The sequence below is a fragment of the Excalfactoria chinensis genome, chromosome 3 (assembly GCF_039878825.1).
Source record: "Excalfactoria chinensis isolate bCotChi1 chromosome 3, bCotChi1.hap2, whole genome shotgun sequence".
In the NCBI taxonomy this organism is placed as follows: domain Eukaryota; kingdom Metazoa; phylum Chordata; class Aves; order Galliformes; family Phasianidae; genus Excalfactoria; species Excalfactoria chinensis.
Window position 1 is genome coordinate 75,392,469 of NC_092827.1, and position 24,876 is coordinate 75,417,344.

The 24,876-nt window shown below is 39.4% G+C and overlaps 1 protein-coding gene across 7 annotated transcripts in view; it reads left to right on the top strand.

The window, feature by feature from the left end:
* BIRC6 (baculoviral IAP repeat containing 6) overlaps positions 1 to 24,876 on the top strand; it is a 162,767-nt gene that overhangs the window by 129,730 nt on the left and 8,161 nt on the right. For all 7 annotated transcript variants that reach the window (XM_072333401.1, XM_072333402.1, XM_072333404.1 and 4 more), the window contains exons 66-71: positions 7,512 to 7,722; positions 15,413 to 15,558; positions 17,970 to 18,080; positions 19,191 to 19,408; positions 19,732 to 19,893; positions 20,712 to 20,789. In XM_072333401.1, coding sequence (XP_072189502.1) covers positions 7,512 to 7,722; positions 15,413 to 15,558; positions 17,970 to 18,080; positions 19,191 to 19,408; positions 19,732 to 19,893; positions 20,712 to 20,789 — 926 coding nt within the window. The remainder of the gene's footprint in view (positions 1 to 7,511; positions 7,723 to 15,412; positions 15,559 to 17,969; positions 18,081 to 19,190; positions 19,409 to 19,731; positions 19,894 to 20,711; positions 20,790 to 24,876) is intronic.

A 24,876-nucleotide genomic window follows, 5' to 3' on the forward strand; every position in this document is an offset into this window, starting at 1 on the left:
CATTCCTACCCAGACTGCAGGTGACTGACCAACTAGCTTGAACAATGCATCTTGCTTCTTGGAGTAGAAATGCACAGTTTCCCTTTCCTGCAGCAGATAACCTGATATTTTTGCCTGATTTCCCAGAGCGGGCATGTGAGCACAGCAATACTGGGACACACCATGCTTGTCAGCCCCTTACTTTTATCACTAATAGTGGGCAGTAACTGCTGCCTGTGGGAGAGCTGAGCGGTAGAGCTGACCTTTAACTGCTTTGCTGCTAATAATGTTGTGTGGCCAGGGCTTGTGTCACCCCGTTTATGAGTCCTTGGTGCCCCATTCTTACATACTTAGATGAATTTACCCAATTCCTTCTGAATCCGTAATAATATTTCTGCACCAGCATTTATTGCTAAGCTTTTCCAAAGCCTAACTGTGAAGCATTGTGTGTGTAACACATCCTGATGTTCTTTTCCAATTAGCAGTCTTCTCATGGCATGCAAAGTGCTTTTAATGTACAGATCAGCCCTATTCACGTTTTCTTTACCACTGATAATGTTGAAAAACTTTTATCATTTGCTTCTTTAGTCACCAGGGCTGTTGTTTCATTTGAGGTAGTACATTTGTTTCATTTGAGGTAGTACAGAAGAAGCTCATGACGTACCTTCAGGTTTTCAGTTGCCTTTGTCCCTTTCCCAGTACTGTGCTGTCGTGACATAATGAATAAATTCATGTCTGTTGAAGTCATACTACTGTTAGAACGCCACTGCAATAAGTAATATCTGATTTCTTTCAGTTTGCTCATATTTGGTCTATTTTATTTATGTATTTATTTATTTATTGACTGCTACTGAGCTCGGTGCTGACACCGTAGGAACAAGGTGCTTTGAAGAAAGCTGAATCTGAATCATCATCATCATCATCATAATGAACTTGGAGCCTGACACTGCACATGTTAGGAGATCCACCATTCCTGTGTTGTTTCACTCTGCTCTGGCACAGGATTTGTACCTCGTGAGCTGGAAGCAGGCTTCCAGCATGAGGCTTATCGCCCTCCTCCTGCTGCAAAGGGACTCATCTCTTCTCGTGCCTTTTTATTTTTATTTTTTTCCAATGGTCAAAAATGGTGCCATGAAAATATTTGTGCCATTCTTATATATGGAAAAGCAAAGAAGAAGTCTAGAGTAATTAGATGATTACAAGATGATGATGTTTAGAAAGCTTTTATTGTTGCCCTAAGGTTAAAGTTTCCTTTAAAATATCTGATTTTGAAATACGCTATAGGCAATCTTTTTTCTGTCAAAATGTAACAGAACATAGGGTGCTAATTAGGCCTATTATAAAAGAGGCTTGCCCTGGGTTGATTGTGAAACAGAAAATCAAGAGGCAGCAGAGCATGTCGTATTTGGAACTGACACTATCGCCTGCAGCGTGGGCTGCATTCACAGATTGTATGTTTGAAAAGATGCAATAAAGGGGGCCGAGGAGGGCCTGCACTCATAAGATGTGTAGGAAAAGGAAGTAGGGCCCTCCTAGAAGAACAGTGTCTGACATGGATTCTGGCAGTGTCTGTGGCTGCAAGGCTGTGCGAAGGTTTTAAATGAAAATACTAAATCAGTGAATCAGTGTTGTTTTGTGTGGCTTTTTGGAGAAGTGGCTTTTTTGTTGTTGTTGTTTTTTTTTTCTTTTTTGCTGCTGCTGAAAATCTTTAGTAAGAGAGTGAAAAACTGCATCCCAGCCGTGAGTTTTATGTTTGTGAGTAACCTACTGAGTGCGCCCTCAGAAATTACGGGGCTTATTTTAGAAATGGTATGAAGTTGAGAGAACCTCTAAGTGGTGTGGAGGTTAAAAAAAATAAATCAGTGGCAGATGTGTGTTGTACTGCAGTTATGATCTTCACATTGAGCTTAAAGGTTTTTAATAAGAGAAGGGCAATGAGAACCTTGTTTACTTCTGTCTTTTTAAACTGAGGAGACCAATTTCTTTTAACTTTGTTGCTGTTTTATAAAAAAAATCTGTTCTTTGGAGTGCAGAAGAGTTCTCCTGTGGTTGGGTTGTTTGGCTCTGTTGGTTAGTGGGGGTTTTGTAGGTTTGTTTTTTCTGGGGGCGGTTGAATGCATTATAGTAAACCTTGAGCCCATATGCCTGACGTAAATAGAAGAGTTATAACATTATGAGTTGCTCTTTGTAGGTACTGCTTCTTTCACGTTACTTGAAATAGAGGCAGAGTTTGTATTTCTGGACAAAAAGGAAAAGAAAAAAGTACTTTCTGTCTTTCTAGGAAGATGTGAAGTCCAATAGGAGAAAAGTAGATCCAAATCAAACGAGGAGATGAGACACAGAGAAAGCTCATGGGTGTCTGGAAACTACCCCATGCAAGAAGCCAAGCTCTTGGCATGGGAGATGAGAATGTTACTGTAAAATCAGAATTCAAATTTATCTTGGATTATAAAGGGCATTTTGTTCAGGTTTTATCTGTTTTTTCCCCTCTCTTGGTCTATAAAATGCAAGCTGTACTATTCACAGGAATTTTAGGTTTACCTTCCTATTTCCTGTTTCTAGTCTGTGCGTTCTGTATAGAATGCCCCTTTCTGTTATTTTCTCCTAAGCGTGGCTGTACATCTTGTGGCTGCAGTGGGAACTACAGGAAGTGGCCATCACTTGGAAAGAGTGACTGGTGCAGCTTTGTGTCCTTCAGCAGGGGCAACAAGGTTGTGTATGGGGCTTAAAGATGTAAAGAAATTGCACGTACAGTAAAATAGTCTGAGAAAGTCACGCTTTTGTGGGCCTCTAAAATGTCTTAAAAGCAAGAAAAGGTTGTGAAATGATGCAATTGTAGTAAGTGTCAAATAATGTACAGGATATACTTTCCTTGTACTATAGAAGCCCGGAGTCTATACATCTGGCAATGGGATGCACTTAAAACTGGTTTGGAGTGGGTTTTGTTAGGTGACAGTTGTTCCTCAGGTGTCTGTTTTGCCTCACTTTACATTACATTTACAAGCACTCTGGGGCAGAAATTCCTGTTATAGTTATAGTAAGAATCATAGTGGGAATGTCTTCGCATTAGATCCTGATAAAGCACAACTTGTCATCATTTTCTTTAAAATTATTCTTTTTTATTTTTTCAATCTACTGTAAAGTGTGAACGTTTTTAATATAGTGCATAGTAATACTAATCATTTCTTTTACTGTAAAATAAATATGTTTATTCTTTGTATTATGTTTTAAACATCCATTACAATGGAAATAAGCTTTATAATCTTACTCGTACCCAGTTAAGTTGTACCGAGGTTGTTAAATGAATTGCAGAAAAATTTATTGCTGCTCAGTATTATCTATTTAATGGGCCATTAGGCCTGGCTATTCTTTGTTTGAATGTTGTATAATATTAAAAGAAAGCAAATGCATTAGACTCACCAGGGCATTATCTTGTTACAGATACTTACATAATTTAAGGCAATACCTCTATCCTATGACGCTACTTGCCCTCACGTGCTTTTACATATATTGAGGTTGTAATTGCATATGGATTGACTTAGGTCCTCTTAAGAAGTATCAGTGATGTATAAATAGATGTGGAAAGCAATCCAAATCTCTTAAAATCACACACAGATTATACACTTAAATCAGTTATTTTCCAGGAGTAACTGGATTGTGTTTAGTACTCTTCGATGATGTGTTAGGTGCCTTCCTATCTCACGACCTTTGGGTGTTTGGGAAAGATGGGCATTTTCCAAAGACAGATGCTCGGCATCTTCTGACAGTGGAGACTTCATGAAACAACTTCAGTTTCTTCTCCCCTCCACCAGTCCTTGGTCAGAACTGCTCACTGTTGAGGTACAAGGGAAGCCTGGCTTTATTAATTGACATTTTTGACTTATTTTTAGCCTTCTTTGCCTTTCCAAATTGCAAATACTGCAGCAGGAAGCTCGCAGACATTTGTAATTACTGAATAATATTATTGGGGATGGAATAGCAGAGAATCCTGGATAATTTATCCATCTGTCATTTATTATAAAGCCAGGAATTTCCATCTCCTGTTTTCATATTCTTAGGGATGCAGTGTATTTGCAGTTTGGTATGCTCATGTATGTGCCCGCGTGACTTAAATGCTGTTTGTGCCGCCCTGTACAACTGAAGCACCCATATAAAGTAATTCTGATATGTTTAAGATGTACTAATACTGTTCAAATTATAGCGTCTCTATAAGCAAAACTACTTATTTTTTATTTTCTGATGTGTAGAAAAGAGAATCCAGCATAAGGCTCTGTATTTAACGTCAATAAAATGTTACTGTAGGCTTGCATTGCTCAATTCATTAAGTCAGAAAAAGAGTTCCATGTGTACCCAAGGTACAGCATGCTTCAGCACAGTGGCTTACTCGTAACACTTGATCTTCACTGATGCTTTTATTTGCTTAAAAGCCAAATTGCTGTGATTATGGACGTAAGGATGGAAGTCTAAAGGTACGATTGCTTCTATTTGACAGAAATGGGATTTCTGTTTTTTCAGATTTGCATTGTATATTTTTCTCCGCGATACTGAGTGGAGGACATTTGATTCCTTTTAATTTTGGTTGTCTTTTAGACTTAAATACGGGATCTAAATGACTTTTCTTTTTTTAAGAGTCACATAATTTGTATTTCTGAAATGCTCTCCCATCTACATCACTAATACTATCTAAAGGAAAGACATAGATCTCATAGATCCCAGCTAACTTAGTATGTTGCAAACTGTAGGAGCAAGGAAGATGATGCTGGAGCCCAGGTGCTGCAGGCTGACCATCAAGGTTCTGCTGTGCTCTGCGTTGCTCCTGGGATATTCTATGGACATATGAGCGTGTGCTGCTGGCCCGCACAGCAGAGGGTGGACACAGCAGCAGGGCTGGGCCAGTTGGCTCCTTTATAGAGAAGCATTGTGTACTCCTAATGGACTAAGAATAGAGACTTAAAAACAGAGTGTAATCCAATTTGGGACATTTAATTATAAGTTAATGTCAAGATTGTTAAAGTGCTTGAGTCGTCTTATTTCAGAAAACTGATGCTGTTGTCTGTTTGGCATCCTCTTTCCATTGAAAGTAAAGGAGGCACAAGGAGTACAAGAACTGCCCAGTAAATATAATGAACAGGAATTTGCTGAATTTGAGTTCTTTACAGCAAGTTTTATACTTGCCCAGATATCCAGTCTCAAGAGAGAAAATTTCCCCCTGTTTGGTTTTACACTGGGGATTAGAGGGAATTCTTATCTGGTATTCTGGACAAGCATACTTGCACAGATCATCATCTTTAATAAGTATGATGAACAAAAGTAGTGTAAGACACAGTGATGACAAGGAATTGAGACAGGAGAGTCTAGAAGGCGATATGTTAAAAACAATGATAAACATTAAAGAAAAAATGGCAATAAAAAATGGTAGTTGTTCCCTAGAAGTAGAGTGTTCCAATTGAAACCAAACAAATGCTTTTCATTTGCTTCACAGGGGAGCAATTGCAAAGCAGTGTAAGTTGGTCGAATCTGATAAAAACATATAATCTATCCCCTCTTCCTGGAAGAGATTTCTGTGTTAATGTCAGTTCAGTTTCTCACACAACGGTGAATTTGAATGTAACTCTCCATCCAGCCAAGGAGGAGACGGCAAACAGGCACTGAAGGATTTGAAGCTGTTTTCTGTCCTTGTGAAAATTTGTTGGTTAAATTAAAGAAAGAGCAAAGCTTTCCTGGAGTAAACTGCTGTGGTTATCGAGGGGTTGGGGTTTATCCTTCCCCCAGCTGTCTCATAGCAGACCACAGTTGTTTATATGGTTTCAGCACTGCAGGCTGGAGGTGGACTTTGAGGGGGAAGGGTAGAGCAGGGTGTTTTATTTCATCTCTTTCTTTTCCCCTCATGCTTTTTCTCCAGGAGCCCAGCTGCACCAGCCCTTCACATTGACCTCCTCACCTCAACCCTGTTCTTGTTGCTTTAGTGAGCGTTTTACACGTTTGGGGGATTTTTCAGTGGGGCGGTCTTTATTCACTACAGAGTAGGCCATGAGCATAAGGAATGAATGTGTGTTTTTAATACATATTATGGCAAATAAGAAGCTGGGTTTTTTAAATGCCAGGGTTTAAATTCATTGGAGGTTGATTCAGACCTGACAGATTAATGCTTTGTTTCAGTAAATCTTCCTTCTGTTCATCCAAGAAAATCTTTGCCCAGTCCAGTGATTGGGGTGTTTCAGTAGTTTCAAAATACAAATAGCAAAATCTTGATCAAAGAAGAAAGAAATCCAGCTGAAAACTTGGATAAACTCACTGGTTGAATTGTAGTTGGCTATTTATCCTGACCCATCATGCTGCATTTAGTGCTGAGGGATTGGTAATGGGACGTGAAAGTTTGTGATATGCTTTAGCTTGGAGGGCGAGATGTGCTAAATGAAACATTAAAGAGTTATTCTGTGCTTCATTCTGTGCTAATGCAAGTTGTCAGTTAATTTTTGTGTGTGTGAGTGTGTTGGAAAAAACAGGAATGTATTTTATCAAACTCAGTCATTTGTAAACACTTTGAACTGGAGCAATGGCTTTTTTTCTGCAGTTAGGTTAAAAATAGTATGTCCTGGGGACAGAGGAAGCAGCTGTGTTAAAGTATCTGCGTATTGCTACATTTTCAGGATTTCTATTAATGATATAAAGTCAGTTGAAATGACATCCATTGCACATTTGTCCAGGCAAGTGGAAAAGAAAAATAAACAATGTGGTGCTAGAGAATCCATTAGAATCATGAGCGTCTCTGCATGTCTTTTCTACTTAGAAGAGCTGATACCTATGTACTGCCTCAGTTACTTCTATCATTCTGAGCAACACAAGGACAATGAACACTGCCTGCCTAGTATATATTCTTATTCATCCTTACTGGTTTGTAGTTCACAAGTGTGCAGATAAAACATGCATCTTTTAGAAATAGTCCGTGCTCTGAGGAATGCATAATTGGTTTTTAAGATGATGTTTTCTACATGGAAGGGAGAAAAGCTAAACCTCTGAGCAGATAAATTCATTTATTTTGTGGCTATAAACCTGCAGTAATGCTGACAAATTTTCCCAAAGAAGAAGGTAACTATAGATAAAAACAAATGATATTTCAGTCTTTCCTCATCAGTGCTTGTGCTATTAGAATACCAAGCGCTGCAGTGGTACACTGTACAGCTTTTCACTTTGTCTTGGAGTAAAAGGTTAGAATTTCTTCCCCATAGATGTTTGCCATCTCTGCCAGCACACACCATGACCCAGGTTTGTGTAATAAGCTTCCAGAAAAGAATTGTTTGTTTGGTAATCCTACTGTGTACCTCATTAACACTTTTTCTTTTGTCCTCTTGTGTCTTTGCTAACGTTTGTTTTCTAGGTATCTTCCCAATTCTGGACAAGGCAATTAAAACTTAACATAAATTTTAAATGGCTGTTACAAAATACCATGTTATATAACTAAGTATCATTAACATTTTAATAATTAGTTTTATATAAATTTAGTAATAAATATAAATTGTTTTTCCTCCTAGTTTTGGATATGGCCCGACACGTCCCTCTCTACCGAGCCCTGTTGGAATTACTCCGTGCTATTGCATCCTGCACATCAATGGTGCCATTATTGCTTCCTCTGTCTGGAGAAAATAGCGAAGAGGAAGAAGAACAGTTGGAGTCACAAGCTTCTGTTGGGACCTTGTTGGCTAAAATGAAGACTTGTGTAGATACCTACACCAACCGACTAAGGTAACTGTTCTTATTGTCCCAGCTGTTTTGCCATTGTCTGGACTGAAAACATACCATCTGCTTGAGGTACATTTGTGTTTACTATGTATATATTCTGTGTTATTATGCTACTTACTAGATTATTTTTTTTCCATGACACAAATAAGTTGGTGGGTTTCATACTTCTGTCAGAAAGGGGTGCCGCTTAAGAATCTGGGAGCTTCGGATTTCTTTCTTCAGTGAGGACTTCACATTTCCTGCTGTCAGTCTGAAAGCAAGAACATCCTTGGAAGCTCACTCTGTAAAGGACAGGATTTAGGAGGGCTAAACCAGGTGGTATTTTTTACCAGAAATAGCCCAGGTTTCTTCTATACACTGCTGTGCCCCTTTGAGTAAGGATTCCTCTGTCAGAGGCTAACTGGTTAGTAGAGAAGACTTTTTGGGTTCTGTCAGGAAGTATAAGATTAAGAAGGCAAAAGGCTTAGTTGTTATTTGCGGTGAGAATCCTACTGTATACTGCAAGTCTAAGATAGCTGAAGATTTTTGACTATCATCATCTGTTGGCACTACATACGTAAAGAATGCTGCTGCACACAACGATTCTACAACAGTTAATCTTTCCATTAATGTGAGCTTTAGAGGTGAGCTGGTATGCTGAAGATGATTTGAAATTACAAATGAATGCCCTGGAACTGTCTGTGCCAGGTTTCAAGGTCTTCTACCCTTTTCCAAGAAACTCCACACTTGACAGGTCTCGTCAAACATTCCTGCTGTCTGACAGAGCCATTAGTGAACAAATGGAAGTGTCCAAATCTCTCTTCTCTGTGGTGATGCTATCTGGCTGTGTAAGACTGGCAGTATAAAGCCATACAGGCTTGTTCTGTGCACTGTCCAGAGTTCAAGGGACTTCTTAAGGAAAGTCATGCAGCCAAGTCATAAATGACAGCTTGTTTCAGTACCCATAAACCAGTCTCCTGGTATCTCCCTTTATTACTGCCTTTTTAAAAGGGCAGTAATAAACACAGTTTCTCTTCTGTGGAATGTGTGAGCCCAGGCTAATTGGTAGCTGTGTTTTTCCTTGATGATTCTGGCATAGTCCATGGCAGTTTTGCTTTGTCAGACCTGGTATTATTGTCCTGCTATCGGTCCCAGGCTGGTTGGGCCATAGATCTTGGACAACAGCAAGGTTTAGACCAGTCGTCCTTTTCCTGTTCTGTTCAGTAACAACCATTTTTTTTTCCCTTTCTAAATTTACTCTTTTGACAAAGAAGAACTGCATGTTTTGGATAAATATAATGCCATTTTGTGTAATTTTAACAGCCCAAACAACTTAGTTTTGTCTTTCTTCTGGTTCTTTGCAGTTTCTGGCTCTTCTGTTTCAAAGACCGAGCCATCTTCTCAGAGCAATTCTGAGTGATCAGATGAATTTGCTCATTGATTCTCACACTCTGCAAAATTATGGCTTATCTTCTGAAATTCTGCTGTCACTGAGATCTAACTGCTGACTTACATGAAAGGCTGCACTTTTGCTGTGGCTCACAGGGCAAGAGACAAGTGTGAGAAGACTTGGTTTAAATCAGTTGACCAGTTGCGTTGGTGCTGCATGTGCTTGGTGCTTGAAGGGAACAGTCACTGGACTGGCACTCTCAGAAGCGAGGAGCCCCTGCATGCTTCCCAGTCCCTTGTGCCTTTGGCAGGTGCTGGAGTTGGTACAGATTTCACAACCAACTTTTCATCTGTTTCTGGATGTCTGCAACCTTTCTGGTTTCCAGAGCTGAGGATTTGAGTGGGTTTTTTGTGGTGGTTGAGTCAACTTTTTATGCCCCGACGGAGGGAAGTGAGAGAACTGAAAGGCAAATGCTGCAATTCAGATCTCCATTCTTAATCTTTTAATAATTTTCTGCCACCAGCAGTTAGGGGGTTTCTTAGGTTCTCTTGAATTGCTTCCAATGTGAAGTTGGCTCATTAAGAAACAATATTCATCTTTGTCTGAAAAACTGTAATGATCTCACTAAGCGCATGGTGAAATACCATGAGATGGGGGTAAACACAATATCTGAAAAAGGTGTATATAAAATGTTTTTCTCCAATTGTAAACTAAGAAGACATGCCAATCATAATAATTTCTAGTAGTTGCTGATGGGCTCAATTTCTTGTCAATTTCTTTAATCCTTTTTAACTTAGCTTTCTAGTCTTGCCTTTCAAGCATGTAGAACCTTTTCTTGCCGACTTAATACAAGAGAGTAATATTACGTTATATTTGATACCTATCCAAGAACTGCCCACTTGTGCTTTTGTGGCAGACGTGGATAGTTCACAGTGTATGTAATCCTCTTAAAATAGGAAAGAAAATTGTATTTGGCTTCTGTGTAATTCATTTCCAGTACAAATGCTTTCTTCTTAGTCTGGGCATCTGTTGGGTAGTCTCAGATTTAATGGGCATGGAAACCTGTGCCTTCTCATGTTACTTCCCTAAGTTGAAGTCTATAAAAACTCTCTGTGAGAATGGCACTTGACCACTACCCTCATAAACTCTTATTTGTTTTGATAAAATAAAATATGGCACTAATAGTTTTTCATTGTCACCTTAGGATCTGAAAATAAATAATTCTTCGGGCACAGAATTATTATCAGTATTAATAACTTATTATTTTTAAAATTGCAATTGGTTCAGTTGTTTTATCTATATGCCTTTTGGTCGTTGGTGTAAGCATAATACTGTTTGTCTTTAAAGCTGCATATAGACAAGGATGAAAATACCAACAGCCTGGACAGCCTGGAATCATTGGACTGGAAGACTTTCATTCTCAGCCTTTTAGCTGAAGGTTTGCCAGCAATATAAGCAAGCGTTGGCATGTATTATTTAAATGGGACAATCTGCTGCCCTTCTTAGGTCAAATGCCAGAAGAACAACATAATTATGGGATCTGCTTTCAAAGACAACATTTTCCTTTAACTGAACAGCGGTTCTACTCACTTGTCAACCAAACATCACTTCCATGTTGGAACATGACTTCCATCCAAAATTCAAAGGGATCAATTTGGTTTTGGGTTCCAGTGTTAGCATTCAGTTTCATTACCTTCAAATGCCATAATACTGATTTGAAAAGCCAAGAACCTTCTGGATAGTGGAGAAGATGTTTAGGAATCAGATGTTCTCATGACTGTTGGTCTGATAGGGAGGCAAAGCCATCTCTAACTGGAGTGGTTGGGCTTGCGGAGAGGGTTGTCGCAAGGGTGAGTTTGAGACATTTGTTCTTCTGCTGGCTGAACCCTCTGCTGCAGAGAACTCTGTATATGAACAGCCATTTACTTGGTCGACTCTGTGGCAAATGCTTCAGGTAGACAGAATAAACTGATGGCTAATTTGTGTAACATTGGAATATAGCAAGCCTGTATCTAGAAATTCGTAACTAGAAATGGTTTTACTTTCCTTGTCACCCTGGCCCCCCAAGTGATAACTGCTTCAGGGAGATCTGAATTCAGTGGTCTTACACACTTCTGTCATTTGTCATTCTGCTGCAGAGGGTTAATGCAGCACAGTTCCAGGGTGGTCTGAAAGTATCTGACCCTGCCTGTCAAGTTGTTGTTAGAGCTCTTTGTTTTTCTCTTGTGTGAAGGTGTTTGATGTAATCAGCTGAGCCTGAGGCATTTTCCCTGCTGTAGCTTTTCAGTACCTTCACTGATATTTTGCAAACTTCTAAAAGAAACAGTGCGTTCTGCAAACAACAGTTTCCTTTCTAATCAAGTCCCAGGAATTAGGGTGTAGTTTTTTAATTATTGTTTTTTAAAAGACAAAACTACTAGCAGTTTCTTCTGGGAAGCTCATGTTCAGGGTTCATGCTTGGTGGCAGGGAGCAGTCCTGCAATCCCTGTAGGTTTGAAATCTTCAAGTTAGGGTCTGTAAGTTCAGTGCTTGAAGCCCCAAGGATGAATATGCGGATCCATCTCAGAGGAAGCTGCTAGGCTTTCTCAGTTCTATTTGCAAAGGCAGGTTCCCTTGCTTGTTTTGCCACATCTCAGGATATTGGTTTAAAAAATCTGTAGGTTACTGGAAGGGACGTGCATCTATTTGGTGTCTGTGCAAACCTACAGGAGGTGGGGGGGCATTAGGGCTGGGTGGTACCGATCTCATGGCAATTTAATCACAACAAAGTGTCCATCAGTATAAAACAGTAGAATTCTGTTCCAGGCATCATCTCTGCGGTACAAGAATGGTTCACTGCTTTTATTTTGTGAATAATTTGATAGATGTATCATTCCATATTGTCACGTTTACCTCTAAGTACCTGGCATGAGTGAGTGACTCTAAGTATTGGCTTTAAAAATTAAAGTTGCCTTGGGAGTGTATCATTCATTATTCATTTATCACAGCGTGAAAAGAAGGCTGTCATCTTTCGGCACAAGCTAAATTAATGGCTTAAATTATTAGCATGTACACTGCTGTCTTCTCTAGCAAATATATTAGTTATTGTCATCCTTTTAAATACGAGTTGACGTGATATTGTCCACTTTTCCTTCAGTGGGTGAAAAACTGCAAGGCAAGTTCTAAGTCCTAATTAAATACTTGGCTCTTCCTTGACTCTGAAAATCGTAACGTTTGAACAAAGGTTTGGCCTGTATTAATGAACTGATACATTCTGCTTCGTACACAGAATCTTGGTGGAAAGAAACGTGCAGCATAACAGAGACATTTAAATGTTTCTAAAAATAGATGAAATGTACATCAAAATAGTTAAATGATTACATTTGCTACCTTAGTTTATTATTCAGGAGAATTATTGGTCCTTCAGATTCTCTGAAATACTGAAAAACTCAGAGCTGAGGATTGCGGTAACGCTGCTAGTATTTCTGTGTACATAAATGTATGTGCTGCAGTGCAGGAAAGATGGAAGGATCTGACTGTATTTATCATTTCCATTCCAGTATTTCATCTGCTCATTCATAGCATTTTGGGAGAAGATCTGCAGTTCGTAGCAGCTGACTCTCCCCAGCTGGGATCTCTTTGGCCTTCTGAGATGTGTGTGCAACACACAACATGGAGAGCTGAAGCTCTAAATTCTCCCTTCTTGGTATCATCTCCACTGCTGCACAGTTGCAGCAGCAGTGGAGATGATACCAAGAAGGGAGAACAATGTTTCCGCAGCTAATAACTTGTTTTGCCCATATTACACATGCTTACAATTGGGAAAAATGCTCACCTAAGTGGTTTTTTTTTCTGTTAGGACACAAAATAATATCACACATTTAAGATTATTTTAAGATACAGTTTTTGGGACCAAAAAATCATCTTTTCTATTGCTGCAAATTTGTCCTGGGAGTGGTATTTGCACTGCTCTGAAGGTCCCGTTTCTGCAAACCCAACAAAATCTTGTTCCAAGTATTTATTACTCAGGCTCCATGCAGGACACCATTAGGCCTCAGCAGGCTTACAGAGGCCACAAGGTACTCTGGCATTCTGTGTTTGCTTCTCTGAGTGCACCGAGTTCCCCGTTCATCAGTTGTATGTGAACTCCATTTTGCTTTCCACAAAGCTTTACATTACATTTGTTTTGTGCCTTTTACGGACATTTCAGGATAGGAATTATTTATGTTTCTGGATTTTCCACGTCAGGGAGTGTGAGCGTTACTGTTGTTACCTAAGGAAGGTGGGTGCTTGGAGCAGATGCACACCTCCAGCAGCAGTTCCAGAGCTTTCACACAAGGTTTAACCTTTTAGTGTACCTAGTCTATTTTTTAATTGCATTCATCTAATAGTCATAATGAACCATTTTATGGGGATGTGATTTTAGAAAGGGCTGCTGTGATCTTCTACTGTAAAATAAATCCAAAAATTAGCTGCAGTAGCGCACTGACAGTGATGTTCAGATCTATCTCAGGAAGCAAATGATGACAAAACTGTGTGAACTTCAAAAATTGTAATCAGTGTGAAAGTATGTACCACTGGGGAGCCCATCTGGAGCCGAGGGAATTGCTTGATTTACCATATGTTGATTGTGAATAAACGGCAAAACTAAAAAGCACTGTTAATATCCCCAAGTAACTGTATAAAACTGAGTATGTATATAAGGTAGTCCTGAAGCAGACTCAGCTGTGCAGGATTAATCACAATAAGTTGATATTTTAATATAGTTACCAATAGATCTGAATCAAGTAAGGATAGGAAAGCAAAATGAGGGAAGAAAAATTTCTCCATGGTTTTTGTAGCAAAGAGTGTAAGGGTTGCACACCAACAGCAGGCAGTGCTAACTGTGCACACACCCCTTGGAACTGCTGCCTGCTAGCCTGTCCCAGATATCACTTATCACCGAGGTTTAGTGAACTCAAATATACATATCAAACCTTAACAAGCTATTTAAAAAATCTTGCCCTAGATTTCCGCAAGGAAAAAGACAGTGGTAAGGATTTCTGGTGGTGTAAATGGGAGAGGCAGCTGCTGAGTTCTAAACTGTTTCTTAAACTCTGAAGTACGCTGTTTGCCTTCAGTGCATTCCTCCTGACTTGGAGGATCTGAAAGCTCAGAGTTGCTTGAAGTTTACAATGGGCTAACATCAGTTGGGATCGAGTCTGGAACACAGAAACTGTATCATGCTGCAGTAATGAATGTTATTAATATTCTCTAGTGATGTTCTTATTTTATTAGATATGGTACAAAGACTTTTGTTATTGATGTAATCACCTCCTTTGAATACTTTAGAGATTAGTTATTTATGCATTATTTACGTCTAGTTCAAAATAAAGCATTTTGTAACTGATATTAACTGAAAGATATGTTTGAAACATCAAAGCATTGCTTTGCTAATTCTTCTTGCTAAGGTAGCTTTGTTTTGCTTCTAGTTAAGCTAGCGGGAAAGAAAGCTGCAGCTTCTTGGCTGTTTATCTTGTTTAGATCTTCACCAGAACTTTGTTCATCTTAAGTGATGCAGTGCAGAGCAGTCTCCCAGGCTGCTCCTGTAAGGGCAGGTTAGGCTGAGCACTCAGTTCAGATCACATTTGGGGTCTATGTGGGATTTGAGTCAGTGTTCACTTTTATTAACCATCTTTTCAGTACAGTATTCTTTTCTCCGCCACACGTGCACTGTGCCTGCACCTACTGCAGGAGCACCAAGTCTCTGTAGTTGTCATCATCACTGCATGAAAGCATCTCTGGTGATTCACAAGGCTGTCACCTTTAGCACAGTGCGGGCCTCAGGTTATGAGGTATTGCAAGGGAAGGATCTTTCTGGGTTCCTGAATCCTTCCATTTAGTGAATGAGGAGTTTGAATCCATCTATTTAGTGAACAGGGATTCTAAATCCTTCCATTCAGTGAGCTAATGTGACTTGTTTTGCATTTGTAATACTGGCTGGGGAATTTGGGGTTGTTGTTCTGTGTTCTGGTGGGTATAGAGATCTTTGAAGAAGGGTCCTCCATAAAGGAGGAAGAGGAGTTGGACTCGATGATCATTAAGGATCCTTTCCGATTCAAGGTATTCTGTAAGTGATATTGAAATACTTACAGAAGACAGCTGGGAGGTCGGGGCAGGGAGTGCTCGTTAGCAGTAGAATCTCCTGCAGTATAACAGTGTAAACTTATTCCAGTTCTTAAATATTAAATTCTGAAATAGGCATGGTTATTATTAAATACCACATCTTCATTTCAGTAACTGAATATGCTGGTAAAGACTGAGTTATCACAATCGAAATATATAAATATATCTGTATGTCCACAGGTCTAAAAAAGACAAGGCTAAAGCAGGGGTAAAGCCCGATACTTCTGACCAAGAACCAGAGGGACTGACACTTTTGGTACCAGACATCCAGAAGACTGCTGAGATAGTTTATGCTGCTACCACCAGTCTACGCCAGGCAAACCAAGGTAAAATGGAAATAATTTTTTTTGTTTATTAACAGATAATTTAAAAACTGATTTAAAAGCAGAAGAAAAGACTTCCCCCCCAGCTGCAGTGACTGGCTACATTCTCAAGCGTAGCTGTCTGGAACCTTGCATTAGTCTTAAATTCTAAAATCAGGATATAGAGTAATTCAAGTTAGTTAGACGGCATCTCACCACTTTCTGCACCATTACGTAGTACATTGTTTTTCCTGTAGGAAGACAAGAGATACAACCTGTAGTAGCAAGGCCATTGCTATCAAAACTAAACCTTGTGAATTAGCATGGCTATATGCAGGACAGAAATCTGAATTGTGAATTGAACTGCATACAGCCAACCAGCCACCCGATTGTGTAGTAAAGAAAACTAAGATGAAGTGGCTTAATTAGTGAGAACTTGTTTTGTGAAGGAGTTTATAACCAGCTCCTGATACTGGAGATTGGATAAAAGAATATTCATGGCAGCACTGGTCTTGAGTTATTCCTCAGCTGGGATAACCATCCTTATTTAGCTGTTTGGATAATAAAAAGTAATAGTGAGAAATGTGGATATGGTTAAAGAGGTTAAGATCGGAGGCAGCCTGGGCTGCAGCAACCACGTCCTGGTCAAGTTAGTGATCTCAAGGAATGTGGGCCTGGCAAAGACTGGAGTCAGGATCCTGACCTTCAGGAGAGCAAACATCAGGTTGTTTAAGAAATTGTTGGAAGAGATCTGGGAAATATGTCCTTAGGGACAAAGGAACAGAGCTGGCAGCACTTTAAGAATGTTTTTGAGAGCACAAGCTCTTCATCCCCCAGAAGAAGAAATTGGGCAGAAGAGGCAGCAAACCAGCATAGCTGAGCAAGGACCTGCTGGTAAGGCTGAGAATAAAGAAGGAAAAGTATAAGCAACAGAAGGAGAGATGAGCAGGCTGGGAGGAATACAGGGTTGCTTTCAGGATGTGCAGAAATGGATTCAGGAAAGTCAGTGTGGATGGAATTAAACTAGCAAGGGATGTAAAAAACTAGAGATTTCTTTAGGTCACAAGAGACAGGCAAAGGAGAGTGTACCTCCCCTGATAAATGAAAAGTGAAAACTGGCCGCCTCAGTTGTGGAGAAGGCTAAAGTGCTTAATGACTTGTTTGCATCAGTCTTTGCTGTCAGGCTTCGGATATGGATTTTAAGGGCAGACTGCTTAGCAAATAAAGAATTGGCTGGATAGTTATAGTCAGAGTGTTTGTGGGCAATGGCTCTGCATCCAGGTAGAGGCCAGTCATGAGTGGCATCCCCTTGGGGGTCCATCTTGGGACCGGTGTTCTTCAACATCTTTATTAACAGCCTAGACTGCAGAATTGAGTATACCCTTAGCAAGTTTGCTGATGACACTAAGCTGAGCGGTGCTGTCAATACAATAGAAAGAAGGAATCCCACACAGAGGGACCTGGACAGGCTTGAAAAGAGGGACCATAAAAACCTAATGAGGTTTAATAAAGCCAAGTACAAGGTGTTGTGCTTGGGACAGGGCAGTTCTAGGTACAAGTGCAGACTGGTACATGAACTCCTTGAGAGCAGCCCTGACAAGAAGGATCGTGGTGGATGAAAAACTGGGGATTCTGGTGGATGAAAAGCCGGACATATGCCAGCTTGCAGCCTGGACATCCAAAGGTATCCTAGGTTGCATCAAAAGAGGGATGGTCTGCAGGGCAAGGGAGGTGACTGCCTCCTCAGCTCTGCCCTCATGAGGCCCTATCGAGTACCACATCCAGAATTGGGGCTTCCAGTACAAGAAGGATGCTGAACAGTTGAAGTAGGTCCAGAGGAGAGTCATGAGGATGATCAGAGGGCTGGAACACCACGCTTATGATGAAAGGTGAGGGAGTTGGGATTGCTTGTCTTGGGAAGTCTTCAGGGAGATCTCATCGTGATCTCCCAGTAATTGGAAGGAGTTTATAAGCAGGGAGGGGGACAGACTCTTTACACAGGTAGATAGTGATAGGACAAAGGGGAATGGCTTTAAACTGATGATTGGGAGGTTTAATTTAAATGTTAGGAATAAATTCTTCACTCAAAGGATAGTGAGGCACTGGCACAGGCTGCCCAGAAAAGCTGTGGATGCTCCATCCCTGGAGGTGTTTAAGACTGGGCTTGATGTGCAGTCTGATCTAATGGTTGACAACTCTGCCCCCACAGCAGGATGGTTTGGACTAGATGATCTTTGAGATCCCTTCCAAGCCAAGCCATTCTGTGATACTGGGGAAAACAGATTTGTGTGTTGTGAGTGATCCCCAGCATTCAGAATTCTTTGCAGATACTGTAATCATACAGTGTCATTTTGAGATAAATAATCCCCAAATGTTTGGTCTACTTGTCCCAGAATTGCATTAACTACAAATAATCAGCACGTTCTATATTACAGAAAAAAAGATGGCTGAATATTCCAAAAAAGCTGCTGTGAAGCCCAAACCACTGTCTGTCTTACGCTCTCTTGAAGAAAAGTATGTGGCTGTCATGAAAAAACTCCAATTTGGTAGGTTGGGAAGTGTGAATGCGTTTTAGAAAGCATGTGCATACGAAATAATCTGTTGCAATGATACCATGATTATTTTTTGAAATAATTCAAAAACATTTTTTAAACGATACTTTTCACACATGGAAAATCATACAAGTCTCCATTCTCTCATTGCCAACCAACACAGTCATTGAAGAAATAGGAGATGTGTTACATTATCTGTACACTGCTTGAATGGGACCAGTCACAAAATTCAGCAGTATTTGTCTAATTCATTTGTATGATTTGTATAATTTGTATATTTCATATATATGAATATATATATATATTTGTATATTTCTATTTGTATAATTCAGAAGAAAACTCTAACATGAGTAAAATGGAGCGGCTGTAAACCTCATTCTATGCTTTTTTTTATGAAACTCAGTATGTTGCATTTGGAAAACAGGATGAGAATCAGTGCTCATTTTGGCCATAAGAGAATGTGTTCAAAGAAACTCATAAGGAATAGTATCTCATCCACATAGAGCTGTAAAATTATTGTAGAAACACGTTAATGAGTACTTTTGGAGTTGCAGTGGCAGTACTTGCAGTCACGTTTCTTTGCTGCTGCATTTGTAAGTGATTTTCCTCACAAGTGTTTGTGGAGTTGTATGCCCGGAATAGGCAGGTAGGAAAGTTTGTAATGGCAGCTTCTCGCTCTGGCAGCCAAGCTGCAGATTGTGTGTAGTAGATGACTAAAGAAAATTAACCTCACTGTAATTTTGTATGATCTTCTAATAGCGTTGCAACCACTACACAATTAAATGCCATTGGCACACTGATTCCACTAGTAGCATTATTAGGTATTTATAAGTATCACTGTGTTCCTGGCCTGGAGTAGCTGGTAGCCTTCCAAATCAGAAATGGTATACATTGGGTAAATTGCATGTGAGAGCTTGTAAATTTGCTGCAGGAATTCATTTAACTCAAGACTGGCAATGGTTTGTTTTTTGAGATCACTGTTAATTCACAAAATGCACATTTTCTTGATACACAGTAGCATTTCCTGATCATAATACTCAGAATTTTTACCCAAGAGTGATGTGTTATTAGCTTCACTGTTTTGTTTTTTTTTTCCTCTTCTAGATACATTTGAAATGGTTTCTGAAGATGATGATGGAAAGTTGGTTTTTAAAGTAAATTACCACTACATGTCTCAGGTAAAAAATGCAAGTGATGCCAACAGTGCTGCCAGAGCCCGACGTCTTGCACAAGAAGCTGTGACTCTTTCGACATCACTGCCTCTCTCATCTTCATCCAGTGTTTTTGTACGCTGTGATGAGGAGCGGCTTGACATTATGAAGGTAATGCTATTTTCATTTCCCTCTTTCAGCCCAGTAGATAAGAAGATACAGAAGTATTTCATTCGTACTTTAGTTGTTATCTCAACTTCTGAACTAACATATGGATATTAGCAGGATGGCTTAAATTATCTAGACTTAGATATTAGAAATATTAGATATTAGACTTAGAAATAGCCTTTATGAGAGGATGATATTTAATAATAACAATGATAAGTGGCATTTAGAAACAAAAATGATTCCCATAACTTAGAGAAATCTCAACTGGATGACAAGTAAGATGGCTCTTTCTGAAAACAGTTTGTTTGCTTTCATAACATTGGTAGGTTCTCATTACTGGTCCGGCAGACACCCCTTATGCAAATGGGTGCTTTGAATTTGATGTGTATTTTCCACAAGACTATCCTAACTCTCCTCCACTTGTGAATCTGGAAACAACTGGAGGCCACAGTGTGAGATTTAATCCGAATCTCTACAATGATGGCAAGGTAGGTCAACTTTACTCTTGTGAAACTTTACTCTTGTGTCTTAAGTATGATGATTCTGATCTTGCAAGCTATAACAGTTTAAGAATGGGAGGCCAAAGGACTTTCTACTTCAGTACCTTGCTTCCAGTCGTGTCTGCCCTCAGAATGTGGCATATTTTGTACTCTGGGTTTGGCAGACCTGGTAGTTTCTCCAAATGTAGGTCGCTCATCCAGATGCTTTGTGATTGTGTGTCTGTGGAGACAGGTCCTGCTGTCTTGCAGCTGTGGCCAGCAAGCCTTAAGAAAAGGGCAAGGGTTGATCAGCAGCTTAACAGGCCCCTCAGTGAAAAAAAATCTACCAGTTTGTCCAGTGAATTTTTGAAACCCTAACTACAAAATATTCAGATAAGTCATAAGAGTTGATAAGCATTTTCAATTCCTTGTCAGTGTGACTGAGAGCACTTTAGAAATGCTTGGCCAGAATGATTTTCTTTAAAAACAAGAAGCGTCAGAACAGTATTTAAAGAAGAAAAAATACAACCAGGTATCAGTGAGTCATTTATTTTTGGAGCCACAAGAATCCACAAGTCTTCTTTGAAGAAAAGCAATGCAGTTGTTTTGTTCCTTAATTAGTGTGTGCTGTTCTTCCTTCTTTTCATTACTTTTATCCACTTTCATTTCAAATTAATTTTGTGGCAAATAAACTTTTGCAGTGAAGTTACACAAATGTTTGTCCAAAAAAAAAAGGAACTTCATGCGACGCTAACATTTTGTTCTACCCAAGCAGAGCAAATTTCTTAGAATATTTATCTGTGGTACTAATTATGTGACCTTCTCAGGTGTGTTTAAGCATTCTTAACACATGGCATGGGAGGCCAGAAGAGAAATGGAATCCTCAAACATCAAGTTTTTTGCAGGTGAGTATTTCTTGTTTCTCTTCAGTTTGTCACTGAGGAATAAGTCTGTCAGTCTTAAGACTTTTATTTTCATGATTTTATTCTGGAATTTTCTTCCTTGAGTAAGTAAAAATAAAACAGTCGTCCAGAAAATGTATTATTGTCACATTCCTGTTCTGTAACTGGTACCAACCTGTTCATCTGAAGTTGTCTAAGCACTATTTTGCAGATGGACTTGAATTTAGTCTGCCTATGTACCAGGTCAGTAAGCAAGGTGTAATTAAGAAGCTGTATTATTAAATGCTGCTATGTTGCCACAATCAGTCTGATGTCCAAGGAGTTCAGAGCATGGGAGAATAAACTCACATCAGATTCACGAATGCAGGTAGATGCATCTACATACAATTCTTTCAGTGCACAGTGAAGGGGCTGTGGGGGAGTTCCTAACAGTTGATTGTTACTTAAATGTTATTGCAAGGATTGATGGACATGCTGTGAATGTCCAGCACTCAGGCCATTCTTGAAAACTAACTAAATAAAAAAATCCATTGCGCATTGTAGGTGAGTGTGGCATTCTGGTGCAGTAACTATGCACTTCCAGATTTTAATTCAGGGAAATCACCATCCTAGGTGAAAAAAAAAAAAAAAAGGCTTATGTAGGCTTATCTTATAACAGGGTTTCTGTGGGAGATACATAATCTTAAATGACCTTCATTGCACACACCTTGTTCAGCTGTTTTGAGATACTATTTTTGTGAGCAGTGATTTTAGTAAAGCCAGTCCCAAAACTTTACATTTCTGAAGCCTGCAGTGGCAGTAATTCTGTGGAACATGTATCAAGCAGCTGAAGGAGCTGGGATTGTTCAGTCTGGAGGAGAAGAGGCTCAGGGGAGACCTTATTGCTCTCTGTAATTACCTGAAGGGAGGTTGTTGTGAGCTGATGGTCGGCCTGGTGATAGGGCTGCAGGGAATGGCTTCAACTGGAGTATTAACCTACTTGATCCTTAACTACAAGCTTTTGATTGTAGGCAGAAATCTTTTTAAATCTTTGTTGTTGTTTTGTTTTCTTTTGTTTTGTTTGTTTGTTTTTAAGGAACTTTATTACTTTCCTAGAACAGAAATTTTCCAAGCTAAAAGACCCAGCAAGTGATTATAGGATCCAAAGTTTATGGTGGGGATTTTTGTGCCACTTAAGATGATGTGGCACAAGATCCATGTAACTATTGTACCTACTAACCTAATTGGTTGGATGGTACCTTGTTTGCAGCTGCCTTTTTATGTAATCACAGCATGATGAGACACTTCAAGTTATTTAAAACACATTGGAACTGCTGCATAGTGTCAGACTCTGACTATCAGTGTGATTGTGCAGAAATACTTTGCTGGTAAGAATAATTCAGGTGTGTACAGGCAACCTATCGTCTTAATAGCACATAGTCTTTTGGTCAACATAGTTGTCAAGTGAAGCAACATCCCATTTATTTGATGAAGAAATTTGCACCTTTAGACTTCCCTTAGTTTTCTCCTAAGTGGCCAATGGAGCTGTTATCAAAGTTTAAATAGGTAAAAATAATGGAGGGTAATATTTTTATTCTACCAATACACAGACAAATAGCGGGCTGCTTTCAGGCACGTGCTGTGCTTTCCGTACACTTGGATTTTTGATATGTTGTAGTATTATCTTTCAATAAAATTCAGTATAATGAAGGCAATCCTTATAAAGATATTTTGAAAGGCTGCTCTGACCGAGCGCTTTCATAAGGAACAGTGGTTTGTAGATAGCAGTGAGGTAGCAGCATAGGTGTGAAAAAACCTTACGAAATACCTTTCTGTAAAAACAATGTTTTGGGAGAGGTGAGCTCTCTGATTTCCATATTGCTGGGTGCTGTAATTTTCCACAGAGCCATATGATTAGCATTTGGAAATGAGTGCAAAGCGTAGTGCCAGTTGCGATAGCTTTCACAGACAAAATGTGTGTGGTGAAAGTCACCTTCCTTAGTATCTCTGTAACCTATTATTTTTGGTATGAGAAACTACCTTTTAAATCCTGGGAATTTTTATATTGATTAAATTCTTCTAATAAAGGATGTTTCAGAAAAGTTAAACTGGAAATTCTGAAGATATTTTGCTTACTTTAAAATAGTCTCAATTGAAATTGCTCTTGAATTGGGACAGCTCTAAAAGTACTTTGCTAAGTTACTGAGTGACTCCTGAGAAATCAGGTTTGTCTTCAGTTCCAAAAGTGAGTAATTTTGTGTCCAGTCTGATTTTGTATGCTTTAGTTCTCCAACTAGAGCTAACTAGAAATCATCTCTTTGCAACAGAAGATACTTGTGCTGAGAAAGAAGAGACACCTTTGAGAGTGATAGAATGGCTCTGAAGTAGGAGACAGAGGGCAGGGCTGACTTTTACACTAGCAGGAAGTGTTCACTTGAATTGTCTCGTTGAATATTCAGGTTTGGTTTCTTAAATTGAGCTTGGGGTATACATATACATACCGAAGCTGGACTTCGTGTTCTGTAGGGAGTCAATTCAGTCTGGCTTTGAGATGCTCAAAACTGAAACATGTTCTGCTGCACTTATAGTCTGCCTCCTATCTTCACTTTGGTGTTTGATTTTCTTACATATTCATGACTGTTAGTAATCAATTATGGAAATCATATAGCGTGAGATACAGGTGATGTTTCTGTGGCTCTGAAAGGTCATTACTTTGTTCAAGACTTCTGGATAGCCCTGGAACACTAGAAAAGAAACACTGGAAATTATTCGGAATCCTACTTCCAACCTGTATACCTACTGGTCTTGTCTTTAAGAGTTGCTGTTTGATGTGCAGCTCATTTCTGGTACCACACAGGCTTGCTCGGATTATTTATTTATCCATTTATTTATTTTAAAGACGACTCAAAGATGGCATTACTTACTGGAATTCATGTTATGTTTATACCTTAAGCTATTAGTGGTGAAGACAAAGCTCTGCATTCTAAGAGATGAACAATTGAAGTATGCTAGTGAAAACTGTAAAAAAAAAAAAAAACTGTGAAAACTCCTGGATTGTATAAGAAAACTGAGTAGAGGAAAAAAACTGAAGAGTTAAAGTATAGCTGTGCTACCGTTAGTAACTATCAGTGTTAAATTAGTCCAGAATTTATCAGGGCATAGTAGGTTATAGCTGTCTAAACAGTCCTTAACATTTTTGGGTTTCTGCCATAGAAGTGTGTTAAGCAATAAGCACATACATCAAGTAAAGTAAAAACCTGCAATTATTTGTTAAGGGTTCCATGGCACTTTCTCATTTTATCCCCTGGAATAGTTATTTCACCGTACAAGGTAGATTTCCTGTTCCAGGTTCTAAAATACTGTGCTGTTTCTGCTTCAGCATAGTAAAATTGAAACTCTTCAGCAGGAGAGATTTCAACTTGTTCAGGATTTGGCTTTGGAGAGCTGGTTGATCAGTCTCCTACAGACTCAACTATTATGTATTCCAGTGTGTCAAGTCAAACAAGAGGGGCAGAAAGCCAGCTTGAGTAAATAAGGAACTCCTGCCCAAGCTCAACTGTAAAAGAAAGGTACACAGAAGGTGTAGGATGGATTGGGCTTCCTGTAAGGAATTGGCCAAATGGTTCAGAAAAATCAAAGCTTAGCTGGTGTTGAAAATGGCAAAAGATCTAAAGATCAAGAAGGGCTTCCTATAAGTATGTTGGCAGCAACAGAAAACAGTGGGAATTTGTGGTCCTGCTGCTCAGTGGAGCAGAAAACTTAGTGACAAAGGACATGGAAAAATCAGAGGTAATTTTCTTTAGGGTAAAGATTTCCTTTCCCTTTTCCATGAGTTCCCTAGGTCTGTGCGAAAGAGGAATTACCCACAACAGAGAAAATAAGTATTAAATGCAACTGAGCCTGCAAGTTCATGGAACCAAATCTCATGCATCATGGTAGCTCACCAGTGCCATTGGCAGGTCTCTCATCTTTGAGAAGTCACAACAAGCATGGCAGCTTCCTCATGACTGGCAAATTTCACGCCACTGTCAAGATAGGCAAGAACAGTCTGGGGAGCTTACAGCTTTCTTAGCAACACAGGAGTTCTTGGGAGTTTTATGAAACAAATCCT